This window comes from Sturnus vulgaris, chromosome 11 (genome assembly GCF_052056855.1).
Source record: "Sturnus vulgaris isolate bStuVul1 chromosome 11, bStuVul1.hap1, whole genome shotgun sequence".
Classification (NCBI taxonomy): Eukaryota; Metazoa; Chordata; class Aves; order Passeriformes; family Sturnidae; genus Sturnus; species Sturnus vulgaris.
The window spans coordinates 15,142,043-15,166,812 of record NC_142253.1 but is presented as its reverse complement, the minus strand read 5'-3'; the positions used below and the strand labels follow the sequence as shown (position 1 = coordinate 15,166,812).

Sequence of the window (24,770 nt, the reverse complement as noted above, 5' to 3'; positions counted from 1 at the left end):
ATGTATCCTGTCTGGTCTGAAAACTTCCCATTACATGGGTCCCTATTCATCTTCATGGCTGAAACCAGGTTCGAGCTCCCAGGTCTTGCATGCTCAATTTGCACCCAGCCTGCAGGTGCAGGGCCATGTTCCCGTGTTTGTTATCTTGACAGTGTTAATTCCCTCTTAAACTCTTTAGCTGGTTCATTTCACCCGTGAATGAAAGATAGACTTCGAGGACTGGGGGTTACATGCTCAGTGATAAAACATTCTATATTCTCTTTTTCCTACAGTCAGTGTTATGAGGTGCTCAGCCACGGGAGAACTCCAGGAGCTCCTTTTTACCCAGCCTGGAGATTTTTAAACCAATTCTCTGTGCCATCCAAAGGGACGGGCTGGCTCTGTGGAGCTGCCGCGCCCTAACGGGGCTCGTGGCACGTGGGGTGTTGTGGCACAGCCGTGTCCTCGTCGCGGAGCCCCGGGCTCAGCAGGGCGATGTCGCGGAGCAGCGCGGCGGGGACACGCCCCTGGCGGGTCACTGAGGGGACAGCGCTGTCCCGGCGCCGCGACCGCAGCGAGGCCAGCGCCGGGGCGGCCCCTCAGCCGCGCTGCCCGCTCCCAACATGGCCGCCGCGCCCGCTTCCAAAATGGCCGCTGCGGCGCCGCGCCCCGCCGGAAAGCTGCGCGCCGGGCGCTCCATGGCCGCGGCCGCCCCGGGCATCTCTATGGCAGCGGGCGCTGCCCGGGCCCCGCGGCTGGAGGATGCCCCTGGCTGCCTACTGCTTCCTGCGGGCCGTGGGCAAGGGCAGCTACGGGGAGGTGAGCCTGGCGCGGCACCGCCAGGACCGCAAGCAGGTAGCGAGGGGCTGGGCTGCGGGGCACGGGCACGGCGGCGGGCGCTGCTGGGCGTGAGGGGAATGGCCGGGGCTGGGCTGTGCTGTGCTGTGACCCACACCCAGCTGTGCCCTGGCTTTGTCTGGTGGCCCTGACCCACCTTGGGCACGGCCAGGGACGTGGCATCGTGTGAGGGTGCAGGTGTGACTACGGCCAGGTGCCAGCGTGGGGCTGTGACCGTCACCAGGTGTCGGGGTGTGGCTGCAGCCAAGCGAGCTGCTGGTGCTGTTCTCTTGTCTATAAGAACTATTAAAGCTGTGGGGAAGAGCCTTCCCGGCAAGGTTTTGGTTGTGTCAGAGTAGAAGCACAAGCATTGTTGTTGGAAAACTGAAATAATCTGTCCAGTCTGGCCAAAGCAGAGGTGTTTGCTAGGGAATGTGAGAGGGCAGAGCAATGGGGATGGAGAACATGCAGAGAGCAGTGCCACAGGAAGCTCCTGCGTGCCCGCGATTTCACTGGAGGTGACTGGAGATGTTTGTTCCGTGCCCGGGATTTCACTGGAGGCGACTGGAGATGTTTGTCCCAGCAGGGGTCAGAGGGTGTGTCCTGCCCGGATGAGGGCAGTTCCCTGCTGGAATCCCGAGGCGAATCCCTGTGACCTGTGGCGTGGGCAGCAGTAATGGCAGGACTTGTTCCCTCCAGGCCTCACCACGGGGCACAGTCCAATGTCCTCAAAGAGTTACTCACCTCATCCTAAAAGTAAACAGTGCATCGAGGTCACTTTCACTTGGTCCTTGGATTTCATTGTGCTGCTGCTGGTCATTAACACTGGCCTTGCTTCCTGTTTGTAGCTAAATCATAAAGATTTGGTGTGGTTTGCTGTGTTTTATCTTTTGCCAACTTTTACAAACTTTGTAGCACGATGATCAGGATTTTTGTTGTGGCTTTGGCACAGTGCCACATGTTCTGTGAAGGAAATTGTGTCTTATTTAGGCATATTTGCTGTTAACTGAATGCTGGATTTTTGTGGAGAAAGTCAAGTAGCTTTAAGTGTTCAGAACAAAATGGAGTTCATACACCATTTAGTATCAAATAAGGTGGAAGAACGTTGCAATAAACTAAAGTAGAAAATCTTGCCAGGAAAACATGCTCATTAAACTAAATATAATCGATGCCAAGTTTTAAAGTAAGGCTAATATATGTGCTTTTTGCATTTTGGTGTGTATTTTCTAAAAGATGCTGGTATGAGCTTAAACGATTTCCATGCCCAAAGGCAGAGTTGTAGTTGACTTGTCACATAGAACATAGTAGTTGCAGCATTTCTATTTTATTTTGAAATAGATTGATGCTGTGCACAATTAGCTTTGTGATGTTCCTCCTGGAAGCTTTGCATCATCACAGGTTCTGTCCAGCAGGCTTCTGAAACACAAAGTCGTCAGGTGCTGTGGATTTCCTGGGTAATTGGCTCCCTTGGTGTATAGGGGCACTAATTAAATGTGCTGGGCTGATTAATAGGTGCTGCCTGGAGAGCAGACACTGAGCCGTCTCTGAGGATGCTAAAATTCAGCAAGTAAAAATATTTTTAAAATTTTGATTTAAAATCTCACTGATAAGGGCAGGTTCAAGTGTAATCGTGGTGTGATTGTTCTGTGGAAAGTGATGTCCTACAAAATTTTCATCGGGATAGACCTAAATATTGGTGTTGTGGGTGATGGAAGTGTTCTATGGATTTTATTGTCTCATCTTCAGCTTTATGAATGGTTTTGTTGAAACCTGAAATTCCTTAGAATTACATTTAATGTAATATTAAGGAAGTAGATAAGAATTTTTGTATGTAGCTTTGAAAAATTCTTGACCCATCTTAATAAAGAATAAAGGAAATTTAGGAATGAGCATAAGACCTTTTGTCTCTTTCAGAAGACTTTTATAATTTGTTTTCATATGACTTCATGCTTTATATATATTTAAATTTGCTATTGATGTGGCCTTTTTGAGAGTAACTGTGGTACACAAACAGGTACTTCAGGCTTGAAAGATGAAAATGACAGACAAATTTAAAATGGGAGTAGAGAGAAAAAGAGAAATGTGGACATTAGTCAGAAGAAAGCAAAACACCACAAAATTCCTGAGCAGAGTTGTGTTCAGGGGGATGAATGGAACACAGCTCTTCCATTTTTATGGTGTAAAGGTAAAAAATAAGAAATTGTGCATAACTTTGAGCCAAACTGTGGCCTCCATGTAGAATAATGAGTGGAGATTTCAAACACTGCATTTCCTTTAGGTCTCGGGAATTCCCTGGGGCTTCTTCAGAGTTAATTTCATCTCTTACCTTACCCCTTGCCTTGCTTTTACAGTATGTCATCAAGAAGTTGAACCTTAGAAGTGCTTCCAGCCGTGAGAGGAGAGCAGCAGAGCAGGAGGCACAGCTGCTGTCCCAGCTGAGACACCCCAACATTGTCACCTACAGAGAGTCCTGGCAGGGGGACGATGGCCACCTCTACATTGTGATGGGCTTCTGCGAGGGAGGAGACCTCTACCACAAGCTCAAGGAGCAGAAGGGAAAACTCTTGCCTGAGAATCAGGTGGTGGAGTGGTTTGTCCAGATTGCCATGGCATTGCAGGTACAATGGAGTGTAATTTTGTCACCTTCACATATAAACTTAATTTGACTTTTTGTGTTTTTAAAAATTTGAGCTAAGCTGCAGCCTTTGGATTCCTGTTTGGCTGGGCTAGCATCTAAATGCAATGGTATTAGTACCTTAAAAATGCATCATTGCAGTCAAGTCAACTATTTTAAGTTTAAAATTGCTGACATATTTTATGTCCATGCCTCTGTAGCACAGTAGACAGTGGTTACCTTTTGGGTGTTTACAACTCTTGTCTGAAATGGTTCTCTGGTTTAAAAGTTTACATTTAATTTACAAAATATAGCTTTTTGGGGAAAAAAAGAGCGTATTATTTCAGAAGCATTTTGTGTTCAGTCTTTTTATTGCTGTTTTTAATGGTAAATTTAGACTACTAATGCATAATTTCTATTAATCTTTATCCTACTCTTTTAAATTTGTAATTGGACATTATCAGACTTTAAAGGCAATCGTTACAGCAATAAAGTCCAGATATAGATGTTAACTTCAAAGAATAAGAAATGGGACAGAAAATGATCTCTTAAATTTGACCTTTGTGGTCAAAAATACCCATAATTATTATATTGCCTGTTGTTTATTATGACTAATTTTCTTCCCTGTTTATACAAAGCTCACATTGTAATTTCTTCTGAAATTTTTTTGGACTAAGATTGTCAAGAAATGAAAGCAGCAGAAAGTGAGTTACAGTCTTAACTTTACACTTGTATTTTCTCTTTTCTGCTGATTTACAAGGGGCATGCAGGGAGATTTGGTTAAAGCAGTGCCAACAACAGGCCCCTGCCTGTTGTTACTCATTAAAAGTTAAAAGATGTTGCCTTTTAATGTTATTTCACCTATGCTGTCTTTGCAGGTCACTCTTGACCTTGAGAGCAATCTGTGTGTTTCTTCTGCTTTTGTGTTTTCTTTCTTTGACTTGTGTAATGAAATTTTGCTTTTCAGTGTAAAAGAACCGATTAGGAGTTAATTAACCTTATTTATATGATTTTTTTTCCCCCCTAGTATTTACATGAAAAGCACATTCTGCACAGAGATCTTAAAACTCAGAATATTTTCCTGACACGAACAAATATAATCAAAGTGGGAGACCTGGGAATAGCCAGAGTGTTGGAAAACCAGTATGACATGGCCAGCACTCTCATAGGCACCCCATACTACATGAGCCCTGAGCTCTTTTCTAACAAACCCTACAACTACAAGGTACAGTATGAAAATGTCATTTCTCTTTTTTTAGGAACATTATTTTATTTCTCTGAGATCATTACAATCTTATTTGTGGTTTTTGGTTTCTTATTACATCCAAGTCCTTTTAATCTTCCCAAAGACCAAACAAAAAATAGAAGAGAGATTAGTAGGAACGTTTGTTGCTGGAACTGTGTTTAGGAATTCATATCACAGCCAAGGTGTTCAGCAGGCTGCCTGTACCTCTCACAGCTGGAGAGATAGAGAATGGGAACAGAAGTATCACTCTGTGTTAGAGAGATGCACATTCTGAATTTATTATATGCCAGCCAGGAAGTTTTACACTCAAAAATTGTATTCGAAATAACAGCAGCATTAAAAAACGAAACAAAAAAAAAAAAAGGAAAAGGAAAGTTTAATGAGAAGAATAAGTAGTGTTATTGTGAATATATAATATAACAGAATAAAACCAACATGTTCCCCTGTTCAGCTCATGCTGTAAGCCACACACATAAATATGAATGCAATGAGCAGGAGCTGAGGGGAAACTTCTTCCAGTGAAGTAATCAAGATTTTTAATTTACAGTTAGGACTGATACTGTACTAAAAAAGGAAACAAGCAACTCTCTTCCCAAAGATAGCTGATTTCTACACTTACTTTTGGAAAAAACCACATGGAGATATTTGTAAGAAAATAGTTAACTTGATCCAAATTAAAAATAAGAGTGAGACTAAAGCCAAAAGTTTGCAATGGAATTTGGGCTTAATTAGCTGAATGCCATTGAAAGCAGGTAACTAAGTCAAAAGATAAAACTTGTACAATTAATAAGAAGTTCCTAAACATTTTCTCTTCCCCCTTTTTCAGTCTGATGTTTGGGCCTTGGGCTGCTGTGTTTATGAGATGGCTACACTGAAACATGCCTTCAATGCCAAGGATATGAATTCATTGGCTTATCGAATTATTGAAGGAAAGGTAAAAACTCCTGAACTTTTTAACATGTGCTTGGATTTTCTATTTAGAAATTGAGATTATCTTTTCTAATCAGAAATATTGTATGGGGTTAAAAATACTTGCTTGTAACATACACCATCATGTGTTGTTTTCGTGGTGATGGATGATGTGATATCAGACCAAGGGAGTTATTCCTTTGTAGATATGTCTAGAGCTTCTTGTTACCTCTTCATGTAATGAATACTGATTGATTTTCAAAGTTCTGAGATGATTGTCTTAATTTGCTTCTAGTTTTGAATAAACATTGTATAAAAATTAAATTAATGTGTGATGCCATTTTCCTTTTAAATAAGATTACCTTATTTAAGTGTCTTCTTGCTTTGGCATGTAATGAAGTTAATACGGATTCATGCTATATAAATTTTAAGCCTATTTACAGAACTTTGACTGTTGATATTAACAAAATTAGGAACTTGGGATGTCAATGTTTTGTTTAACATTAAGCAGTTAGATAACTTTTAGCATTTGAACAATGAGTCTGTTTTTTATACATATTTTTTATGTAGCTGACCATAATGCTCACACATAAACATTCTAAAAGTAGCCCCTGTTGAATATATTAAATAATACCAGGCTTCCCTTTCCTTTCACAGCTGCCACCCATGCCAAAGGATTACAGCCCACAGCTGGTAGAAATAATACAAACTATGCTCAGTAAAAAACCTGAGGAGAGACCTAGTGTGAAAAGCATCCTGCGACAGCCGTATATCAAACAACAGATTTCTGTGTTTTTGGAAGCCACAAAGGCGTAAGACATTTTCATTTGAGTGATTCTGTGCAAAATATTCATGCTATTGTTGTCTTTTTTTGACAATGTAGTGGGATAAAATAAATTTTGTTATGGGCAGCTACAAAGCATATGAACATGAGTTTCTTTGAATTCCTTGAGAAACATGAGCGAATTAGAGTGGAAAATATTTTTTTTCTGCAAATGCAGAATAAAATTGTGCAGTGCTTAGAAATACAGAATTGTTAGAGAACACACACCTTTCCATATGGTTCTTGAGGCCATTAATCATCTGGGAGTTGAAAAACCAAGTTCCTTTTGATATACACTGATAGGATTATTTTTCTTTGTCAAGTTTAGTCAGTTTTTTACTGCTTCCAGATAGAACTGACCTGATGCTCTGCAGAACAAGTGTACATTGCTGGCAGAGTCTGAATCATGTATTTAAGCTTATTTTCTAGAATTGAAAATGAGGGTATTGTGCACAGTATCTGATACTCTTTGAAAGCTCTTTAGTGAAGTGAGGTTTTTTAATTAATATAATCTAAAGAAATATTTTAAGACCTTGTTTATGGTGATTGAATGAGCAACTTTCATTTTCTTTACAGGAAGGCTGCTAGAAATCATAAGAAAACAGTGAATTCTAAACCTAAAGACCCTTGTTCTGTCATCTCAGCAAAGAATGAATCTCACAGCAGGAATGTTACACACCAAAACCACTCCTCTGAGCAAGCCAGAAAATACAAAGTTGTGAGATATGGGGGTTTTTTACCTTAAAAATAAAAAAGCCAACAGACCCAAGTCCCTCCTGCTTTTTATAAATAAAAAGCTCCGTTTTATAAGAAAGCATGATCATTTCTGAGAACATTAGATCTGAATCCCAGAAATGTGGAAAATTCATATTAGGGAAGGAATTATTTTTAGATAAGAGTGGAAGTAATTAAACACCTGTGGATCAGTGAAGCTAATTGCAAGATCAATAAGATGTTAACTAAACAATACCTGGTTTTATGTGAGTTACTCTTGGCATATTTGGGGTCAAATAATTTTTAAAATATTTCATGACAAGTGGTAATAGTTCTTTTTCCAGTCAAAAGCATATATTTAAGAACTAATGATAGTCACAACCAAAATTGTAGTAGTTAGAACAAACCTTTTGTAATGGTTAATCCTGTGGATGTTTTTTGTTTCCTGTAATAAGTCTGCTGTTCTGGGTTTGAACTTTCAGTGTTGAAATACTGAATATGTTTAGTGGAGCACAGCCTATAAACTCTTGGTGTTGGTTCCTCCCTTAGGGAAGAGCCAAGGGAGTACAGCTTTTCTTTCATAGTCCTGGTGGAATGTAGGTGTACTCCATGTGTATAAACTAATACCTGAAATAGGTCATTTGCAAATCTCTGTCTCTTTAAAAATGTGGATTTTGATTTTTTTGAGGCTCCTAATCTGTTATTGATCATAATTTTCTTTCAGTTTATTTGCTCTGGTATGTTCTTGATTTTCCTTAGATGCTTAGAGAATTCTTTCATATGTGTGCAAAACCCAAAAGATAATGACTTTTTTTGTTTTCTTTTAATCCTAGGATGAAGAAGATTGTATCAGCAAATGTAAAGCCACCAAATTTTGTCCCTCAGAGAAACCAGCTGTTGAGTTGGAAAGAAAACCAAGCAAAAATGATCTGAACAGCTTGGGAGACTCCATAGCTACAGTCAGTGGAGTGAACATTGATATCTCCCTATCTGAAAGGACAAAGTGTGAAAGTGAGAAGTGTGGCAGTGAGTGTATTCCAGAGAATAATAAAGCAAAGCATTTACATGTTCCAGGCCACTCTAAAGGAACATCTAACAAGCCAGCCGTTAAGGAAGATGGACAACAGCAAAGAGCAAAACAGCCTTTTAAAGCTGAAAGTGTTGAGTCTAAGCTATCTTCTGTTGATTCTGTAGAAGATGATGATAACACTTTGAAACTCCTGCAGCCTGTATCAAAAGACCAAAAGCAAACTGACCTGGTAATGCATTTCTGCTTATTTGAAGTAGATTTAACCAGTGGCCAGCTCTTAAAATTTAGAGAGCTGCTTCACATGTTTTTCTGTCAAAGTAGGATGTTGCTGATTAAATTACTGAGATTCTTAAGTAGTTAGGAACCTTGGGTTCAGATTTGCAAAGGCAATATGGTGAAGTAGTTTTGGGATTGCATCTATCTAGATTATTTGAATTCTGTTTTAACAGGGGAAAAAATTTTGGTTTTCCAACTGAAAACAGAGAGGGTAAGAATAGTTTTGGAACTTCTGTTCTATGTTGTAATAGGCCTGAATGATCTTGATTTGGATGGGGGGCTAATTGGTGGTGATTGTCTTTTCACTGCATTTTGGTCTACCATGAGATTTTTAATGAGAAATCATTATTTGTTGCAGAGCTTGGATTCTACTGAAAAGCTGCTAGCACCCTTTATTCCTGTTGTAATTCAAGTAAGTGTCCTTTGAAGGTTTAGTAGCTAAAGATGCTGGTACAGCAGGTATTTTACCTTTCAAGTAAGAATTTATTGTGGTTGTACCTGTGCTATGTTAAGGCAGTCCAAATAGTAAAGTGGCCTGTTTTCACTTGTTTTTTAAAGAGTGTAAATCTGGAAATGACAGGTCTGCATTTTTTTTTTAATGCTTTTACTTATTAGGATGATGTCAGTCATGGAGCTTCAGGAGGTGCTCAGGGAAAAATGACCTTGCACATGCAGCCTCACAGCTCTGTCAGTGAACCCTCTCTCTCACGGCAGCAGCAGCAGAAGAGAGAACTTACTGAAGGCTGCTCAGAGAAGGTGCAGATACTTGAAAAATACTTCTCTTTCCTTTAAGACTCTTGTGTTTTTCCTCTTTAAATGTGGGACCAATTTTCTAAAAAAGGGTGGGGGTTCTAATGCTGTTCTTGTTTCGTGTGTATCTTTAAAACTTCAGTGGTAACAAATGCAGATCACTGAAGGTGACTATTAGAAGCAGCCTGAGTAAATCTTTGAAAATCCCAGTACCTCACAGGGATGAGGTGGGTGTGCCACGTGGGCTGTGCCTTTACTGGGTTGCAGTGTTTCTAGGAAATTGCATCAGGACTTCTCACTGTTTGTGACAAGTCAGTACCTTTGGATAAGGCTACTTGTGGTGGGTAGTGGCTTAGTAGTGCTTTAGAACAGCTATGTAATGGCTGCCCTGAGCTTATGAGTGCAAACTGTGGGAAGAAACTCTTGGCATGCACACAGGATAGACTCCTGTCAGTTTTTCCACAGAGCAGGGAGGTTTCCTTGGGGGAAGGCACAAGGCTAAAGAAAAAGGTGATTGGTGATTGATAACCTGGTTTTCCTCTTTGGGTTTTGCTATTTGGGGATGGAGACAATTGTTGCAAAGGCATTGGCAGAAAAATATTCTGGGAGGAGGGGGATAAGATGAAGAGATGGAAAGAAGGGAAATGGATGCAAGCAGAGATGGGGAGAGGGGAGGATCAAGCTGGGAGGTGTGAAAAAGTTACAGTAAGATTCAAAATCTCTGGCATCCAGCTTTACCGTGCAAGAATGTCTCCTCGATTGCAGAGTACTAAAACTTTTAATAAAAATAAATGTAAATTCTTGCTCACTTCTCTGTCAAGTTCAGAGCAGCTTCTCCTCGGCCTCTACCTGTTCCTTCTGATGTGACCCCAAAGACAGCCCAGAGGGGTGCAGAGCACTCTGAGCCTGCAGATAGTGCCAAACCCAGCCAAGCAGCCATTCCAAAGGTTAGTGATGAAAACTGTGCCTGCTCGGTTTTGTCTCATTCCTTCTGAGCAGTTTGTTCCACGAGTGTGTGCACAGTGAGTAAAGAAATGTGTAGTGGCTTCCTCTGTCTCATGGAAGCCCTGCTCAGTGTGAGATGAGCCTTGCTAAACCTTGGAGGTCAGAAGCTCCTTTCTAGAGTTCAGATTGGTCTCATTGAAGACAGTTTTATAATAAATAATTAAGCATTAAATAATAGCTCCCTCTCCCATATCAATTGAGAAGGATTTTTTGCTTAACAGATGATTAGAAAACAAAAGGCATAATGGTGATTACAAATTAATATAAAATTAACTTCCTTTGAAGGAGCGGCCCTTGTCAGCAAGAGAACGAAGGAGGCTGAAACAGTCTCGGGAGATGCTTCCCTCTGGTAATTTTAATGTTTACATGTTAGCAGTTCATGTATAAGTAGGCTAATAACTTCTTTGTGAAGAAATGATAACTACCTGGCTGTTCTTCACTGCCATCTTCAGAACGGTGCACTAAGGGGCTAGTGCTGTGTTAAATAAAAAGTTCTGTTAACATGTCTGTATTCTTCTGCTTTTTAGTTAATGTTCAGTAGTGTTTCGTGTTGACAACTTGTCTTTGAAATGTACATGAAATATAGAATATTCAAACAGAAGCTTCAATGTTGTCTATTAGCAGAATACCTACCTCCCTGCCTGCCTTCTGCTAGGTGATAGTTTTTTTTCTTGCATGAGCATGAAACTAATTCAGAATACACACAGCTTATTTGTAAATACTGTCAAAATGTCATCCTTCCAGTGGTTCCAGCGAGACAGTCATTAAATGGTGCAGTAGTTGAAGTGAAGGCACTTGTGGGAAACTCTATTAAAGTTCCTCAGTCCTCATCAGATCCCAGTATTTCTCAGGTAAACTTTGTCAAAAGTGTTTCTTCCATGTAGGAACAGTAATTTATGCCATATTGCTGAATTACTTTCAGCTATTAGAGTTTTTGTTATTTATTTCCTCTTCCTTAGAGAAAGAGAGAAGCCCATTGCCTGTCTGATGATGAGCTAAGCTCTTCCACAAGCTCTACAGACAAGTCTGATGGTGATTCCATGGAGAAGTAAGGATTTTGTTTAATACTGTGCAAAAGTTTTCACTGCTATACTGGACCTTGACTTGGAGTGGAAAAAAAATGGCTTTCACACTTTATCTCTGCATAGTGAGTGACTGAAGAAGTATGTGATGCAAGGAGGAAAGTGCAGCCCCATTGGATTATTGTCTCTCTGTGACTATACACTTTCCACGCTCGACTTTCTGGGCTGTGGGATTGTATACTTCTGGTTTTATGAACTGTAGCTTCCAGGAAACCAATCTTCCAGAACCAAAGGCATCTACTGTCAGGATGCATTAAAAGGTGCCAATGTGCTTCCTTTCCACTGTAAATGAGGCTGAATTTCTCTCTGATTTTTTTCAGTGTATGCAGCTCTCAAAAGATGCAATTTGTTGCATTACCAGAGTGAGCAGTAGCCAGTAGTTTGCAGTGACTGGGCTCTGAGCTGTTGTAAAATGAAATAGTACTGATGTTGCTATTGATAAAACTGCTCCACAACAAGGAGTTTAACATGGAATACTTACTAGGACCTCAATAAACTCATTGAAAGCTCTTGGAATGCAGGGTGGAAGTTGCATTTGGTGGTGACTGAATCATTTTTTCCTTCTCTCCTAGGAAAAGCAACGTGAATGAAATGAATGACTTGGTGCAGCTGATGACGTGGACACTGAAAATGGACTCCAAGGAGAACTCTGAGTGTTGTGTAACCTCAACCCCAGCCCCAGAGTTTAAACTTAATAGACAATATCGAGATACTTTGATTTTGCATGGAAAATCACCTGATGAATCAGAGAAATTAAAAATAGAAGAGATTCCTTCAGGTCTGTTGCTCTGGGATTCTGTGGTAATACTTAGAGTGGTCCCATATTCTTCTGTAGAATATAAAAATTATCTGTACTGAAAGTAATCACTACTGCACTGATTTTTTTATTGTATTTTATTTTAAATAGATATGTTATTGGTCCCTTACAAGATTAGGAGAATGGTTGAAATCCTGAGATCTGATGTGGTGCAAGGATTGGGAGTGAAACTTCTTGAGAAGGTGTACAGAATCATGGAAGAAGAGGATGAAGCAAAAAGAGAGGTGAATGTCTTTCATAATAAAATTGTTTCATTTCTTTATAAGCCTAGATAAATGAGCAGGGTCTTTACCCTATTGAGATAGGGTAGACCTTGATTCCAGAAAGTCTTTATGTAATCATGGGCAGGCAAGGACCTAAGTATATTCTAATTTTCCCTCTTAAGTTTGATTCTAGATGTAGACTATGTTCAACTGCAACTTCTTCAGAAACCATCAGAGCTTTAGAATTGAACCATGGTTCTTGAGTTTGGAGGTGTGAGGGATGCAAATAATTTCAGTGTGTGCTGTTTCTCCAGTAATTTTTTCTGTCTCAAATTTTTGCCATCACGTCCAAAATAAGAAATTATTGAACATCAATCCCTAATAGAGGTGAATGAAGAATACCTCCAGCTCCTTTGATTCAAAACTTGGTTACACTTACCCAGGCAGTACTTGACTTGTTACCTGTGAAGATCTTGTATTTTAAATTTTTGGGTGGGATTTGAAAATCTCATGTTTTAAGACAACAACAGTGTTCATTTTTCTTCTCTCTCATCTACATTGCCAAGCTTCACATGCTTCTTTCAGCTGAGTGCTTTGGTATTTTTTTGTTAATATTTTGGTAGCTTCTGCTTCTTTTCCACACCAGTAAATGTTGTGGGTTTTGTTCTGTGTGTGTGTTCTGAACAGCTGCAGTTGCGGGAGCACATGGGAGACAAGTACGCGAGTTACAGTGCGAAGGCTCGGCACCTGAAATTCCTTGAAGAAAATGTGAAGCTCTGACCAGAATCTTTTCCTTGCAGAAAAGAACTGTTTTCTAGCTCCTTTGATAGACTGGACCAGCTTACAAAGCATGTTCATTCATTAATGTCCTTTGCTGGAATAAGGAGGTGAACTTGCAGAAAATGTTAGAGTTGGTAGTAATATTTTTTCATGTTACAATGTGAACCAGGCTATCACTTTCTCAGAAGAGAAACTGTTTAGTTTAGTTTTTACTCTCTTAAAAAGTTGCTTTTCGTAGATGCAAATAGGGGTGGATACCAAGTTTTATATACTAAGGAGTGTCAAGAAAGATTATGTTCTGGTTTGAATTTGTCATAGCAAAAGGTTTTTGGTATGGACTCATACTAAATACAATAACAAAATCTCTGCCAAGGCTCTGATGTGATAAACTATAATCTGTTACATCAGATAGTTGTGAAAATTTAGCATGAAGAGACAGTTACTATTTTTTGTGGAACTCAAGGTCCTCAGGTTGTGTAAATTGCCAAGTCCAAGTGCTGTAAGGGGCAGCTGTACTGCTTGTAAGGAGAGACTTTGCTCTTGTGTTTTGTTGCTGAGGCAGTCACCAAGGTAGGGGAAAGCATTTGGTAAATGGATAAAATAAGTCTGAAAATGTTTGAAAGTAATGCAGCCATGGTTACCATGGTTCCAGCTGGAGAAATCCCTTTGCCTTACAAATACTAATTCCTTTTAGGAATGAAAGTGCCCAAGACCAGAGTCACTTAGTGAAAAGATAAAACACTTATTTCTCTTTGTTTGCATCCAGAGTGTCTCACTACAGTCCCCAGGCATTGTTGGGCACCTACCTACAGGAAAAGCACATGTTTTTTAAATAATAAAGAAGTCAAATGGAATTGAATTTGTAAAATAAAATTATAAATGAACAACCTGTCTCTTTTCCTGCCTGTAGTTGAAATACTGTAACCTCCAGCAGCTGTGAGGGAGCTTACTGACATGACTAGTAAAATAAAATGCCATACATATGGATCCTGCTGCCTCACACACACTACACGCTTGAGTTACAATGTTTCAAGAGCTATTCTTACTTGTTCTTCCAGGGAAAATTTATTTAAAACAAAAACTGCACCCTCCAATCCTAGAACAGTTATTTTCAGAACTGTGGGGCATGTACCATTTCACAGTATTTGTTAAAACCTGGCACTACTGACAGCTTGTTTTACACACAGTTAGAAATATTTCAGTTGAAGTCCAGCTCTTTATTATCTATGGCAACTAGAATTAATTTGATTCACTGTGTTCCTTTTTAGTGAAATACTCCAGGTGTTACCTCCAGTAGCCTTCTGAAGTTAATCCCCACATCCCTGTGTTCTCAGTGACTCCCCTGAAACTCCAGACCCAATTTCCAAACTCCAGCCTTCATGCTCCCTGCAGAGCTTGGTTGCATACAAAATACTAAGAAAAAACCCAAACACTAAGCCAAGAAGTATTTCTCATTGGAAATGAATTTAACAAACAAAGTAACAACCTGGAAACAGTAATTTTTTAGCTTTTAGAATGTCTCTTTGGCTTCCTGTCTGCTGCCTTCTTCTCTTCCGTGCCGGAGTCCTGGACTGGCAGCCACTTGAGGGGATTGCGGCGGTACATGGGCCACGGAGGGAGTGTCAGCTGAGGGCAAAGGAGGCCAGTCAGAACACGCACACTGAGATGCTAGAGAGCTGTTCTGTACAGCTGCTTAGGAAAATCTTCATCCCTAACTTCTCATCTCTTAGTCCTAATAAAATTCATACAATTTCATATACATTTACAGTTTACATTGCAAAGTCATGCTTAAGTTATGTGACTAAAGCACCTCAGGTTGTTGCAGGCAGGAGGACAACAGCATTCCCAGCACCTCCCACACTGCACTGAGACCCTCCCCTTGCCTGGCAGCACGGGTAAGTAACTGCAGCCAGACTGACTGGGGGATGTTTAAGAAGCAGATAGATGATGATGCCAGAGAATTACAGGGGCTTTTCAAAACAGTTCTCTCTGTGTGTGTGTGTGTCTTGAGTAGTGATTGGTCAAATTGTGCTGAAACCACGTGTAAAACTGGATTGGGATTGCCCCAATAGGAATGGGACACCTCTCATGCATGGGTAAGGAATTACTCCTGAAATTCCATATTCTGCCTCCTTGTCAGGCAGGGGACAGCTGCAAAATTGTCCTGACAAGCTGCTACTGCACAGAAGGCCTCCCTGTCCTTTCTGTTACCAGTGCTGTCAGCTGGACTTAAAACTAACTTTAAATTGAAATGAAAATAAAAGAGGTATTACATTGCAAAAATTCTGCTAGCACTTCCAAAAAAGCATTTAATGGGCTGCAAAGCACTTTATGCAGATCAAAGGAAGCACAAATATGTATTAATAAATCTGAATTGCATAGCAAACATTACTCTGACAGCCCCTCAATTAAGCAATTATTCCAGATTAAACAGTGCATGTGTTTTTTGGTTTGGGGAAAACATTCTTACCAAACATGATAAAGCAAATCCAGCCATAACTATGTAGACAGTCCATCCAAACTGTTCAGTGATGTATCCATAGATGAAACCAATTACCTGGAAAAAAAGAATTAAAAAAATCAAACTTTAAATGAAGAAAAACATTTCCCATGACAAGATTAAGTTGCAGGGGGTCGGTTTAGGTAAGAAAATACAGATTTTTCAAAAGCACAGTCCATACATCCTTCTAAGCTTTTCAAAATTGCAGGCCAACAAGGAAAGTAAAAGATGAGAGGAAAAAAAGTTTTAATTCATGACAGCCTCTCTGACTTTGTTTAAAGCTTTTAGTGACCCCAAACAACAAGAAAAATATTTATAAGATCAGAAAACAAAATAGTCCTTTATGTTCTCACGCACAGGTCTACTATACTTACTGCAGAGACAAGAATGATTCCTTGAAAAATCTGTTCTGCTAATTTTTGGCCCTTGTAGTCCTGTGGAAAGAGACACTTTTTAGGTATTCAAAACACAGACCTGTCCACTTAACTCTTCCAGGTTAGATCCTACAGCCTATGTGACCATGGGTTCTCTGCGTTTTTGTTAAACTCTCAAACCAGATTGGAATTATTTTTCTAACAGTGGCTGAAAACACCTCTTCTGCAGGCTTGACCACATGATCTAGAAACAGAAGCACTGTCTGATCAGGGTAAGTAATGCAAGTTCACAATACCATTGTAGTCACCTTAACATCACTAAGTAAAAGCTGTATCACCACAGAAGAGGGTGTGCCCGAGAGGGCACGGTGCGTGTGGCACCTGTGTTTTGGAGAAGATAGATGACATATTTGACAGATCAGTATCTCCAGGGTGAGTGCCAATAGGATGGTGCCAGACTCTCTTCAGTGGTGCCTGGCGACAGGATGAGGAGCAATGGCCATAAACTGAAACACACGAAGTTCTACCTCAACAGAAGGGAGAACTTTATGTCGAGGATGGCAGAACAGTGGGACAGGATGCCTAGAGAGGTTGTGGAGTCCGTCTCTCTGAAGACGTTCCAAATCCACCTGGATTCATTCCTGCTCCAAGTGACCCTGCCTTGGCAGGGTTGGACTGGATGATCTCCAGTTCCTTCCAAATCCAACTAATCTATGTTTGCCTGACGTTAGAAAACGTGTCTCTCTGGGAGCACACGCTGTCTTCAGTCCGTCTAGAGGAAGCAGGAAAGCACAGCGGGGCTTCCCTTACACAGCTGCCTAATAACTTCCTTCTACAGCATCAGAGTCCCAGGTCAAAAACCGGAATTACATGGATTCATCCTGTATTCCCCTAGCCGTGCCTCGTACACGGGTGCCAAGATCGCGCAGGAGCCGCTGAGCCCGCGCCTGGCCGTGTCGCCGTACGGGCAGGGGACACTAAACCTGCGCCCGGCCATGTCTCCCGCAATGCCCCGGTGCCGAGGGCCCTACCATCTGCGTGGGGATGGAGCGGAACACGCTCAGCATGGCGGCGGCGCTTCTCGGGCTTCTTTCTGCTCCTCTTCTCAGTCGTCCCGGCGCTCCCGGGCGGGGCCCTGCTGTTGGCGGGGCGGGGCCCGGCGCGGCCTCCCCGCGGCTACCGGCGCTCGTCGTGGCGGAGCGGAAGGCGGCTGCTGAGCTGGCCGGAAACACGCCCCGTCCGCCCCGCCCCGAGCTTCGTCGGCCCGGGGTGCCGCCTCCAGCCCCGGCCATCGCCTCCGCACCGCCGCCGCCGCTGCGGGGCTGCTCCGCTCCCCTCCGGTACGCGTCTCCTCGGCAACGGCGGCTTCTCCCCGCAGGACCCCGGCCGGGGCGCCTTTCCTGGCAGGCGCGAGGCGCCGCGGGGCCGCCTGTGGGGAATCCGCACTAACTCGGCAGCCGCGGGCCGCCCTCCCGCCCGAGCCTCGGGCTCGCCTCGCGGAGCCGCCGGTGCCGCCGCGGTCCCGGTAGCGCGGCGGGGTGGGCGCGGCGCGGGTTCGGCGCCTGGCGGCCGGTCAGGCACCTGGGCGGGCACCCGCGGCGGCGCGGTGGACGGTCCGTGAGGGGCCGAGGCGCCGCGGGCGGTGCGGGGGAATGGGGCTGTGCCCGCAGAGCAGTTCGGGGAGCGCGGTGTGTTTTATTGTTCGTGACTATCCCTGTGCATGGGACGTTCTGTCACTGCCCCCAGCCCGGCTGCCGCGTGTCCCTGAGGCACCGGCCGTGGCCGTGTCTGTGTGAGGCTCCGGCCGTGTCCGTGTGTCTGTGGCGGCTCCGGCCGTGTCGCTGGGAATTGCAGAGCGCTTCGTTCCACAGCGGGACGTGGCGTTGTGCTCTCCAGGCAAAGTTGCGCGTCCCGCCCCGTGCCAGCAGCGCGGCCGTGCTCCGGACAGAGCTCAGGGCAGGGATTTATTGGGCTCCGCTGATGTGTCTGCCCTGGGGGACAAACGCAGCGGCGGGAAGGAGGTGGCTCTGATACATGTAACAGTACAGCACAGTGTGAGGTATTTTAATTTGGGGATTCTGCAAGTCTCTCACGTTTCTGGAAGTTTGCATGTTGTTAGAGAGCTTTCTGTGTGTTACTTGAGGGTTCCTTCACACGCCAGGATAGGCAGCTCTCGTTCTGATTTCACGTCGACTCTTAAATAATGAACAAGCATTTTTGAATTTCTTATCGAAATTGCATTGGTGTTGTGTTTCTACCGCCTTCTATAACATGATGGTGCTGCCTTCTTTCTCACTTTTGTTGTCTATTCTGTGTGATGACACTTCAGCTGAAACTCTGATAAATGTATTTTATGTAGCGAATGTAATGGTTTTTAAAGCATATAATGCTCTTTGTTAAAATCTCGTAAACATCAGAATCTTGCTGTTGGTTAAATATGGAAAGAAATAATATAACATTTTATCTTATTGTTCAGGTGCTTCCAGTTCAGATAGTCAAATAAATAGTTTCAACGGTAAAGAAAACATACATAATTTTCCAGAACTTCTCAGATTACTTTTCACTGGCAGAAGGAGTTTAGCTTGCTTTTTTTTTTTCTGTCGGTGAAGTAAGTGGCAAGATCTGCATGTCTCCTTTTTATCTCTGAGATCTTCTTTAGATATGTCATTGCAGTGGGAGGGGTCCCTAATATGAGAAGGACATGGACCTGCTAGAATCCCTTCCAGTGCCTAAAGGGGCTCCAAGAGAGCTGGAGAGAGACTTTGGACAAGTGCATGGATGACAGGACAAAGGGGAATGGCTTCAAACTGACAGAGGGCAGCTTTAAATGATGTATTAAGAAGAAATTCTTCCTTGTGAGGATGGTGTGGCCCTGGCACAGGTTGCCCAGAGAAGTTAGGGATGATTTCTCTGCCCATGGCAGGAGTTGGAGCCAGGTGATCTGGAAGGTTCCTTGCAACCCAACCCACCCTGCGATTCTGTGGTTGTAGTTAGGTAATTCCTGATACCATACTCACTTTTTAAAATGTGACGTACAGTTTTATCTCTTTGACAAAGGGAAACATTCACTGCCTTTGATACTGAAACTCTTGTGACACTGTTGATAGTGTGCTATGCCTCATGGAAGAATGCGCTGGCAGTGACTACTGTATTTTTTTCTTGCAGGTTTGCAGGAACTTTATGTTAATAAAATAAGAATAGAAAAATGACGTTAAGGAAAGGTATGTGTATATGTGCTTATCTGATTTTTTTTTTATATATATCTTTGGCATCTGAGTTTCTCAGTTCTTCTCTGGTTATATTGATAAAGATTTTTCTTCTCAATTTTCAGTGAACATTTCCATCCTTATAGTGGCTGTTATCATATTTTTGCTCGTTATTCATCATAACTTTCTAAGCCTCAGTGACTTCCTGAGACGGGAACTGTCAGGTACGTTGGGTTTTATTTTAATTTTAAAAAATGTATATGTTTTTAAGATTTGGTGGGAAAACACATGCTCTGACCAGACAGAACTCACCACGTGGTTTGGCTGAATGGGAGGGGGAAGTTAATGAGGCTATAGGCATGGCAGAGGGGACCAAAGGTAAGTGCAGACTATTGTAGCTCAGCCTTTTAATACCTTGTGCTGTGTGTAAATATGTATGGTTAAATGTGTGCTGTTTTCTGTAAATGTGGTGTTATTCTACTCATTAGCATCTCAGATTCTCAAAAGCAGATGCTCTGAGTGTTTGATACTGGCCTACTGTAATCCTCAGCTCAGACGTCTAAGCAGGAATAATTGAAGTGTTGGGAATTTTAGTGTAGTAATAATAATATATAATAATAAAAACAAGTATGTCATTTTTACTCCTCAGATCCAAGTCCCTTAGGACTTCAGCCTATAGATTTCATCCCTGCAGCTCCCCAGAGGCTGACAGATGAGAGGGATGACCAGGAGATTCCTGTGGTCGTTGCAGCCTCGGATGAGAGGCTTGGAGGTGCAATTGCAGCCATGAACAGCATTTACCAGCACACCAGATCTAATGTGGTTTTCTACATTGTTACTTTAAATGATACTGTGGATCACCTAAGGTAATGATTTTTTCATTGGATTCCCACAACACAGTGAACTTCTGTATTTCTGAGAGGAGAGCAAGCTGCCTTTCCCTGGAGCTGCACTCCCCTGACTGCCAGTCCCATCTCCTGCTGCTTATGGCAGCTTTTTGACAGGGCTGCTGTGGGAGTTTTTCCCACCACCGTTTTTCCTGGTCAGATTTCAGGGATGGAAAAGAAACATCTTTTCTATTGGGCTTATATCCAACCAGTGAGGTTAGAGTTTGTTGGTAGAAGGGTTGTAAAAACTACTTCTACATTTCGTCTAAGCAATTCAAATGCTGGCAGTCATGTTTCTCCATTTTTGTAGATTGTTCTTTGATCCTGTTATTCTTATCCCCTTCTGTCCACACTGATGGTTTTGGGAAAGGCCTGTGATAACAGGACTGTGTATTTCTGATAAAACAAGAAGTGACCTCGTACCTTTTCCATGTCCCAGGTGTGCAGCTGCTGATTCTGGATTTGCCCCTGTGGCCACACAGGACAGCACCGATGTCAGCATTGATTACATCCCAGATGTATTTGTTGGGCAGGGAAGTGAATGGCCACATCAGGATCTGTGTCACTGTTAGCTGGATCTCCTGCTGTTCCCTTGATTTTGTCCCATCTAACAAGATCTGTGCCTTTCTCCTGCTTGCAGGATGTGGCTGAAGAGCCCTCCTCTGAAAAATATGAGATATCAAATTTTGGATTTTGACCCTCGTGTCTTAGAAGGCAAAGTACAAGTGGATCCCCAAAAGACAGACACCTTCAAACCAGTGAGGATGATGCTGATTACTTTTTGCAATTAGTAGTTAATAACAATATATTTTGATGTTGGCTTTTGAACACAGCTAGAGATCAAAATCAAATCTGTTAGCATAGAAACAATCTTTCATAATCAAATTCCTAAATTTCAGTAAAATTAAGTATCTAGATAGTGAGAGATGGATTTGAATATCTACATATGCATGCCTAGGATCATTTTTTACTGCTAGCCACAGTGAAACAAAGCAGCTGGCACGTCCAGCATGCCAGCACCTCAGAGATGCTGCAGATCTATGTGGAGAAATAAGAAATTCTTATATAGACCAGTTTTAAAGTTACTTTATCAATGCATACAGTCATGGTAAACCAGGAATTGATGGAACATGTTTATTTTAAATTACTTGTAGGATATTGCTGCCTATTGCACTTCTTTGATAGAAGTTGTCTTGGATATTAATGCCACAGATAAGTGCCAGAAACATCAGTCAATTTCACATTTATTTGGGCAATTTTTTCATTTAATTCTTCACTTCTCTTGCTTTGCTGTTCTCACAGTTAACCTTTGCAAGATTCTACTTGCCCAACTTGGTACCTCATGCAGAGAAGGTCATCTATGTGGATGATGATGTAATAGTGCAAGGTATGGGACCTTTGTTAGCTGCCACTGGCCTTATGCTGAGGTCAGCGTCTTATCTCTCACAGAACCCAAACATTTCTGTACTAACTTTGTAAATTTGAGTGAATTGGGTTAAACTGAGTAGCTTTATATGTTGTAACAATGGACTGAACAAAGCCTAACTCAGCACTTAGTCACGATTGATTTTGGTTTTCCTGTGCTTGCTTCCATTTTCCAGATGATATTGTTGAACTCTACAACACTCCATTGAAACCTGGACATGCAGCTGCATTTTCAGATGACTGTGACTCAACCAGTAGTAAAGTTGCTGTCCGTGGAGCAGGCAATCAGGTTAGTTTTAGTCTTGTTCAGTGATAACAATACTGTAGATCTCAGGCATTTGGGAATGCTGTAAACCTGAACATATGCCTGTCCCTGCCTAAACCAGTTTTACAAATGGGACCTGCAGTTTCTGTTCAGGTACAGTAAATTACTCTGAATTTTTGCTATGCTTTACAATTAGAGCAATTCTCATTGTGAAATAGCAGGAGGTCTGAGAACATCGAAGGGACAATTTTTCATTTCTGAAAGTGTAAGAAGAACTTTATCTGAGACTGGTACCATATTAATAATATGGTATTATTAAGACCATGCAGCATTCCTTAAAATATGTAGTCTATATAATCATATTTTTAAAACCTTGCACCTCTTATGTGTTCTTTCTCTCATTTTAAAGGAAGGGATATTTACTCTTTAACAACTTCAACTTATTCCTGTCTGTTGTGAGTTGTGCAGAATTTTTCTTTAGGAATTTCCCCATATATTTTAAGCCTAATTTCGACTCTTTTTCCCCCCCCCCAGTATAATTACATTGGGTTTTTGGATTACAAAAAAGAAACCATCCGAAAGCTTGCCATGAAAGCCAACACCTGCTCTTTCAATCCCGGAGTTTTTGTTGCCAATTTGACTGAGTGGAAATTGCAGAACATCACGAAACAACTGGAGAAGTGGATGGCACTTAATGTGGTGTAAGTAGCCCAGGCTGGGGATGCGAGCAGCTCAGGGCTTTGGTTCTGCTGCTGGCATTTCCCTCTTGGGGAATGTATCTCTGCTGCAAGTGAAAAACCAACTCATCAGCACCCTTTCAACTTCCAGAGAGGAACTCTACAGTAAGACTCTGGCTGGCAGCATCACAACACCTCCACTGCTAATTGTATTTTACAAGCAACATTCCAGTATTGATCCCATGTGGAACGTCCGACATCTCGGTATGTTTGAAGCATTTGTGTTGCTGCTCCCCCAGGGTGTTTTTCCAGGTCTGCAGCTGGACACCTTGTTGATGATATAGCAAAGTCAGCTTTTATTCCCCTATTTTGTCCTTTGTTCTTGAAGAAAAACAGCTTTGCAATTCCATATTGGGGCTTATGGGCCTGAGTCTTCCTCGAACAGCTGGGGGTTAGTTCTTGAACTGACTTACAAAATACTTCTGGTTTTCCACAAATATATTGTATCTGAAGTGATCCAAGGTCTTTCTTCCAAAACTGTTGAGAAGGGCAGACATTCATTCTACTGGTGAAACCCCAGTGCTGGGAGAGCTTTTTCAGGTTATGTTTCTGATGAACAATATATAGGCTGCTGATTTCATCTGGGTGTTAAGCGGGTTTTAAAGAACTTGGAAGGCAGTGTATGAAAACAGACACAGCTCAAAGTGACATTTAGTTGCACCTGATTGTTTTTCACTTTGCCCTTATTTCTGCCTCTCCTATTACCTCCTTTCTCCATAAATGATAAGATTTCCTTTGTTAAATCCTTTGTTTTGAAGTTAACATTGCTGTTTCTGCTGCCTTTATTTCAAACGCTAATGCTTCTTTTTCAATTGAAGGGTCTAGTGCTGGGAAAAGGTACTCCCCTCAGTTTGTGGAAGCTGCCAAGCTGCTCCATTGGAATGGACACTTCAAACCCTGGGGAAGAACAGCTTCCTATGCAGAAGTCTGGGAGAAGTGGTATGTCCCTGACCCTACAGGCAAGTTCAACCTGATCCGCAGGCACTTGGAAGCCTATGAAGCGAAGTAGAGTCCGTTTGAATAAAGGATGATGTTTTCTCAGGAAATTTCTGGAGCCAAGCAGAACATTTTCTTTTTAGCCAGTTTCTGTTACAGAGCTGACCTTGCCTTCTGGAGCACAAGGTGATGAACTTATTCAGATGCAGTTCTGAAATGCACGGGTCCAAAGGAGGCTCGTGTCACCTGTGTGACACAAGATGCTACTCCAGCAGCACTACAGAAAACAAGGGAAGATCTCCACGAATGAGCACTTTTGTTTATGTCATTTCAGTTGTGTTCTCCTGCTCTTTACTACAAGTCTTCTAGCAGGGGATCATTTTGTCAATTACAGAAACAAAGTTTCTAAGAACAAAATACAAATTCAGCTGGTGCTTGCACCAGCAAATCTTGCACAGAAATGCACTGTAATTAAGAGCTGCCTGGATTTTGTTTTGTTGTTTGTTCTGTTTTGTTATCTTGTGAAATAATTCCCTCAACAACCCTTTCTTGCATGAAATCTCCTCCCAACCGTTTCTGTTTAAGTCTTTCTTATGGAATTCTGCAAAATGGAATCCTTTTTGAAAAATGAATCCTTCAAGTATTATTTCACTATGCAAAATGGTTTTAACTGCCAGTGAACAGCAAACCATGTTTTTGTACAGTGGCGGATGAAACTTTGTTCAGAAATAAAGCTAATTGTAACATGCTGACTCCAGCCCCAGGTAAATGACAATCCAGTTCCGGTCTTGATATAGGAAGTGTTTCCTTTGTACACAGCAAGTGATTAAATCCAAAGTTAATTGATCTGGTCTTTGTGAAAGCAATCTAATTCTAAAATAGTACAAACTACTTATTTTGGGGGCCAGGCTGTATTAATTACAGATTAATTTTGTTAGTGTTGAGTTCCTCATAGTTCTCTGAAGTGAGCTACACTCTGCTATAGTTTTTCCTGCTGTGCCTTTTCCCATCTGGGAACTCATCAAGTGAGATGCCTGTGCCCTCAGCAGCCAGCTGCCCATCACCTGTGCTACAGGTAAGTTGTTTTTTTTTATAGTTATATTGTTGAGTGATAGTTATTATTAGCTGATATATGCCAGCAGCCACTGTGCCAAGTGCTCCATAGAGGTTTGCACTCAGGCTTGTGAAGAGCCCTCGGTGGAGGATGTTCAGACAAGAGGCTTTGTGTTCATGCAATGACAGCTGAGTCTGCCTGGTCTGAAACACAGGGCAGCAGAGGTAAAGGACTCCTTCATGACTTTAAATATGATTTTAGTTCTGCTTTAAAGGATTTCGAACTGTTGCTCTCATTGCAGTCACTGCCTGTAGTTCTGTT

General features: G+C 42.0%; 3 protein-coding genes across 4 annotated transcripts; 2 read left to right on the top strand and 1 right to left on the bottom strand.

Annotated features, from left to right (window-relative positions):
- The first annotated feature begins 634 nt into the window (after window positions 1-634).
- On the top strand, window positions 635-13,952 carry NEK4 (NIMA related kinase 4). Its single transcript, XM_014869660.2, has 16 exons — window positions 635-834; window positions 3,168-3,434; window positions 4,458-4,655; window positions 5,503-5,610; window positions 6,243-6,397; window positions 6,985-7,126; window positions 7,956-8,381; window positions 8,787-8,840; window positions 9,044-9,184; window positions 10,000-10,125; window positions 10,469-10,532; window positions 10,928-11,034; window positions 11,143-11,231; window positions 11,838-12,043; window positions 12,173-12,306; window positions 12,973-13,952. The coding sequence occupies exons 1-16, from the start codon at window positions 742-744 to the stop codon at window positions 13,063-13,065; spliced, it is 2,403 nt and encodes an 800-aa protein (XP_014725146.2). The 5' UTR covers window positions 635-741; the 3' UTR covers window positions 13,066-13,952.
- Window positions 13,953-14,510: 558 nt separating this feature from the next.
- On the bottom strand, window positions 14,511-17,175 carry SPCS1 (signal peptidase complex subunit 1). Its single transcript, XM_014869661.2, has 4 exons — window positions 16,971-17,175; window positions 15,940-15,999; window positions 15,536-15,622; window positions 14,511-14,691 (listed from the first exon to the last, which is right to left on the bottom strand). Exons 1-4 carry the CDS (start codon window positions 17,004-17,006, stop codon window positions 14,569-14,571), a joined length of 306 nt encoding a protein of 101 aa, XP_014725147.1. The 5' UTR covers window positions 17,007-17,175; the 3' UTR covers window positions 14,511-14,568.
- Window positions 17,176-17,233: 58 nt separating this feature from the next.
- On the top strand, window positions 17,234-24,147 carry GLT8D1 (glycosyltransferase 8 domain containing 1). 2 transcript variants are annotated; one of them, XM_014869659.2, is made up of 10 exons: window positions 17,234-17,279; window positions 19,105-19,160; window positions 19,271-19,369; window positions 19,795-20,011; window positions 20,673-20,790; window positions 21,335-21,419; window positions 21,634-21,746; window positions 22,257-22,423; window positions 22,551-22,663; window positions 23,278-24,147. In XM_014869659.2, exons 2-10 carry the CDS (start codon window positions 19,145-19,147, stop codon window positions 23,466-23,468), a joined length of 1,119 nt encoding a protein of 372 aa, XP_014725145.2. In that variant the 5' UTR covers window positions 17,234-17,279; window positions 19,105-19,144; the 3' UTR covers window positions 23,469-24,147. The 2 variants fall into 2 exon arrangements, with proteins under 2 accessions (XP_014725145.2, XP_088027715.1); XM_088171589.1 differs by lacking the exon at window positions 17,234-17,279 and adding an exon at window positions 17,830-17,998.
- The last annotated feature ends 623 nt before the right edge of the window (window positions 24,148-24,770 follow it).

Excerpts from the sequence above, each read along its gene's own strand:
- NEK4 (XM_014869660.2), top strand. The coding sequence starts at position 742 with ATGCCCCTGGCTGCCTACTGCTTCCTGCGGGCCGTGGGCAAGGGCAGC. Across the intron at positions 4,656-5,502 it reads ACAAACCCTACAACTACAAG|TCTGATGTTTGGGCCTTGGG; the intron begins GTACAGTATGAA and ends CCCCTTTTTCAG. Across the intron at positions 8,841-9,043 it reads TTATTCCTGTTGTAATTCAA|GATGATGTCAGTCATGGAGC; the intron begins GTAAGTGTCCTT and ends TTTACTTATTAG.
- SPCS1 (XM_014869661.2), bottom strand. The coding sequence starts at position 17,006 with ATGCTGAGCGTGTTCCGCTCCATCCCCACGCAGATG. Across the intron at positions 16,000-16,970 it reads GCTCCATCCCCACGCAGATG|GACTACAAGGGCCAAAAATT; the intron begins GTAGGGCCCTCG and ends CTCTTTCCACAG. Across the intron at positions 15,623-15,939 it reads GAATCATTCTTGTCTCTGCA|GTAATTGGTTTCATCTATGG; the intron begins GTAAGTATAGTA and ends CTTTTTTTCCAG.
- GLT8D1 (XM_014869659.2), top strand. Across the intron at positions 21,420-21,633 it reads TGATGATGTAATAGTGCAAG|ATGATATTGTTGAACTCTAC; the intron begins GTATGGGACCTT and ends TCCATTTTCCAG. Across the intron at positions 22,664-23,277 it reads GTGGAACGTCCGACATCTCG|GGTCTAGTGCTGGGAAAAGG; the intron begins GTATGTTTGAAG and ends TTTCAATTGAAG.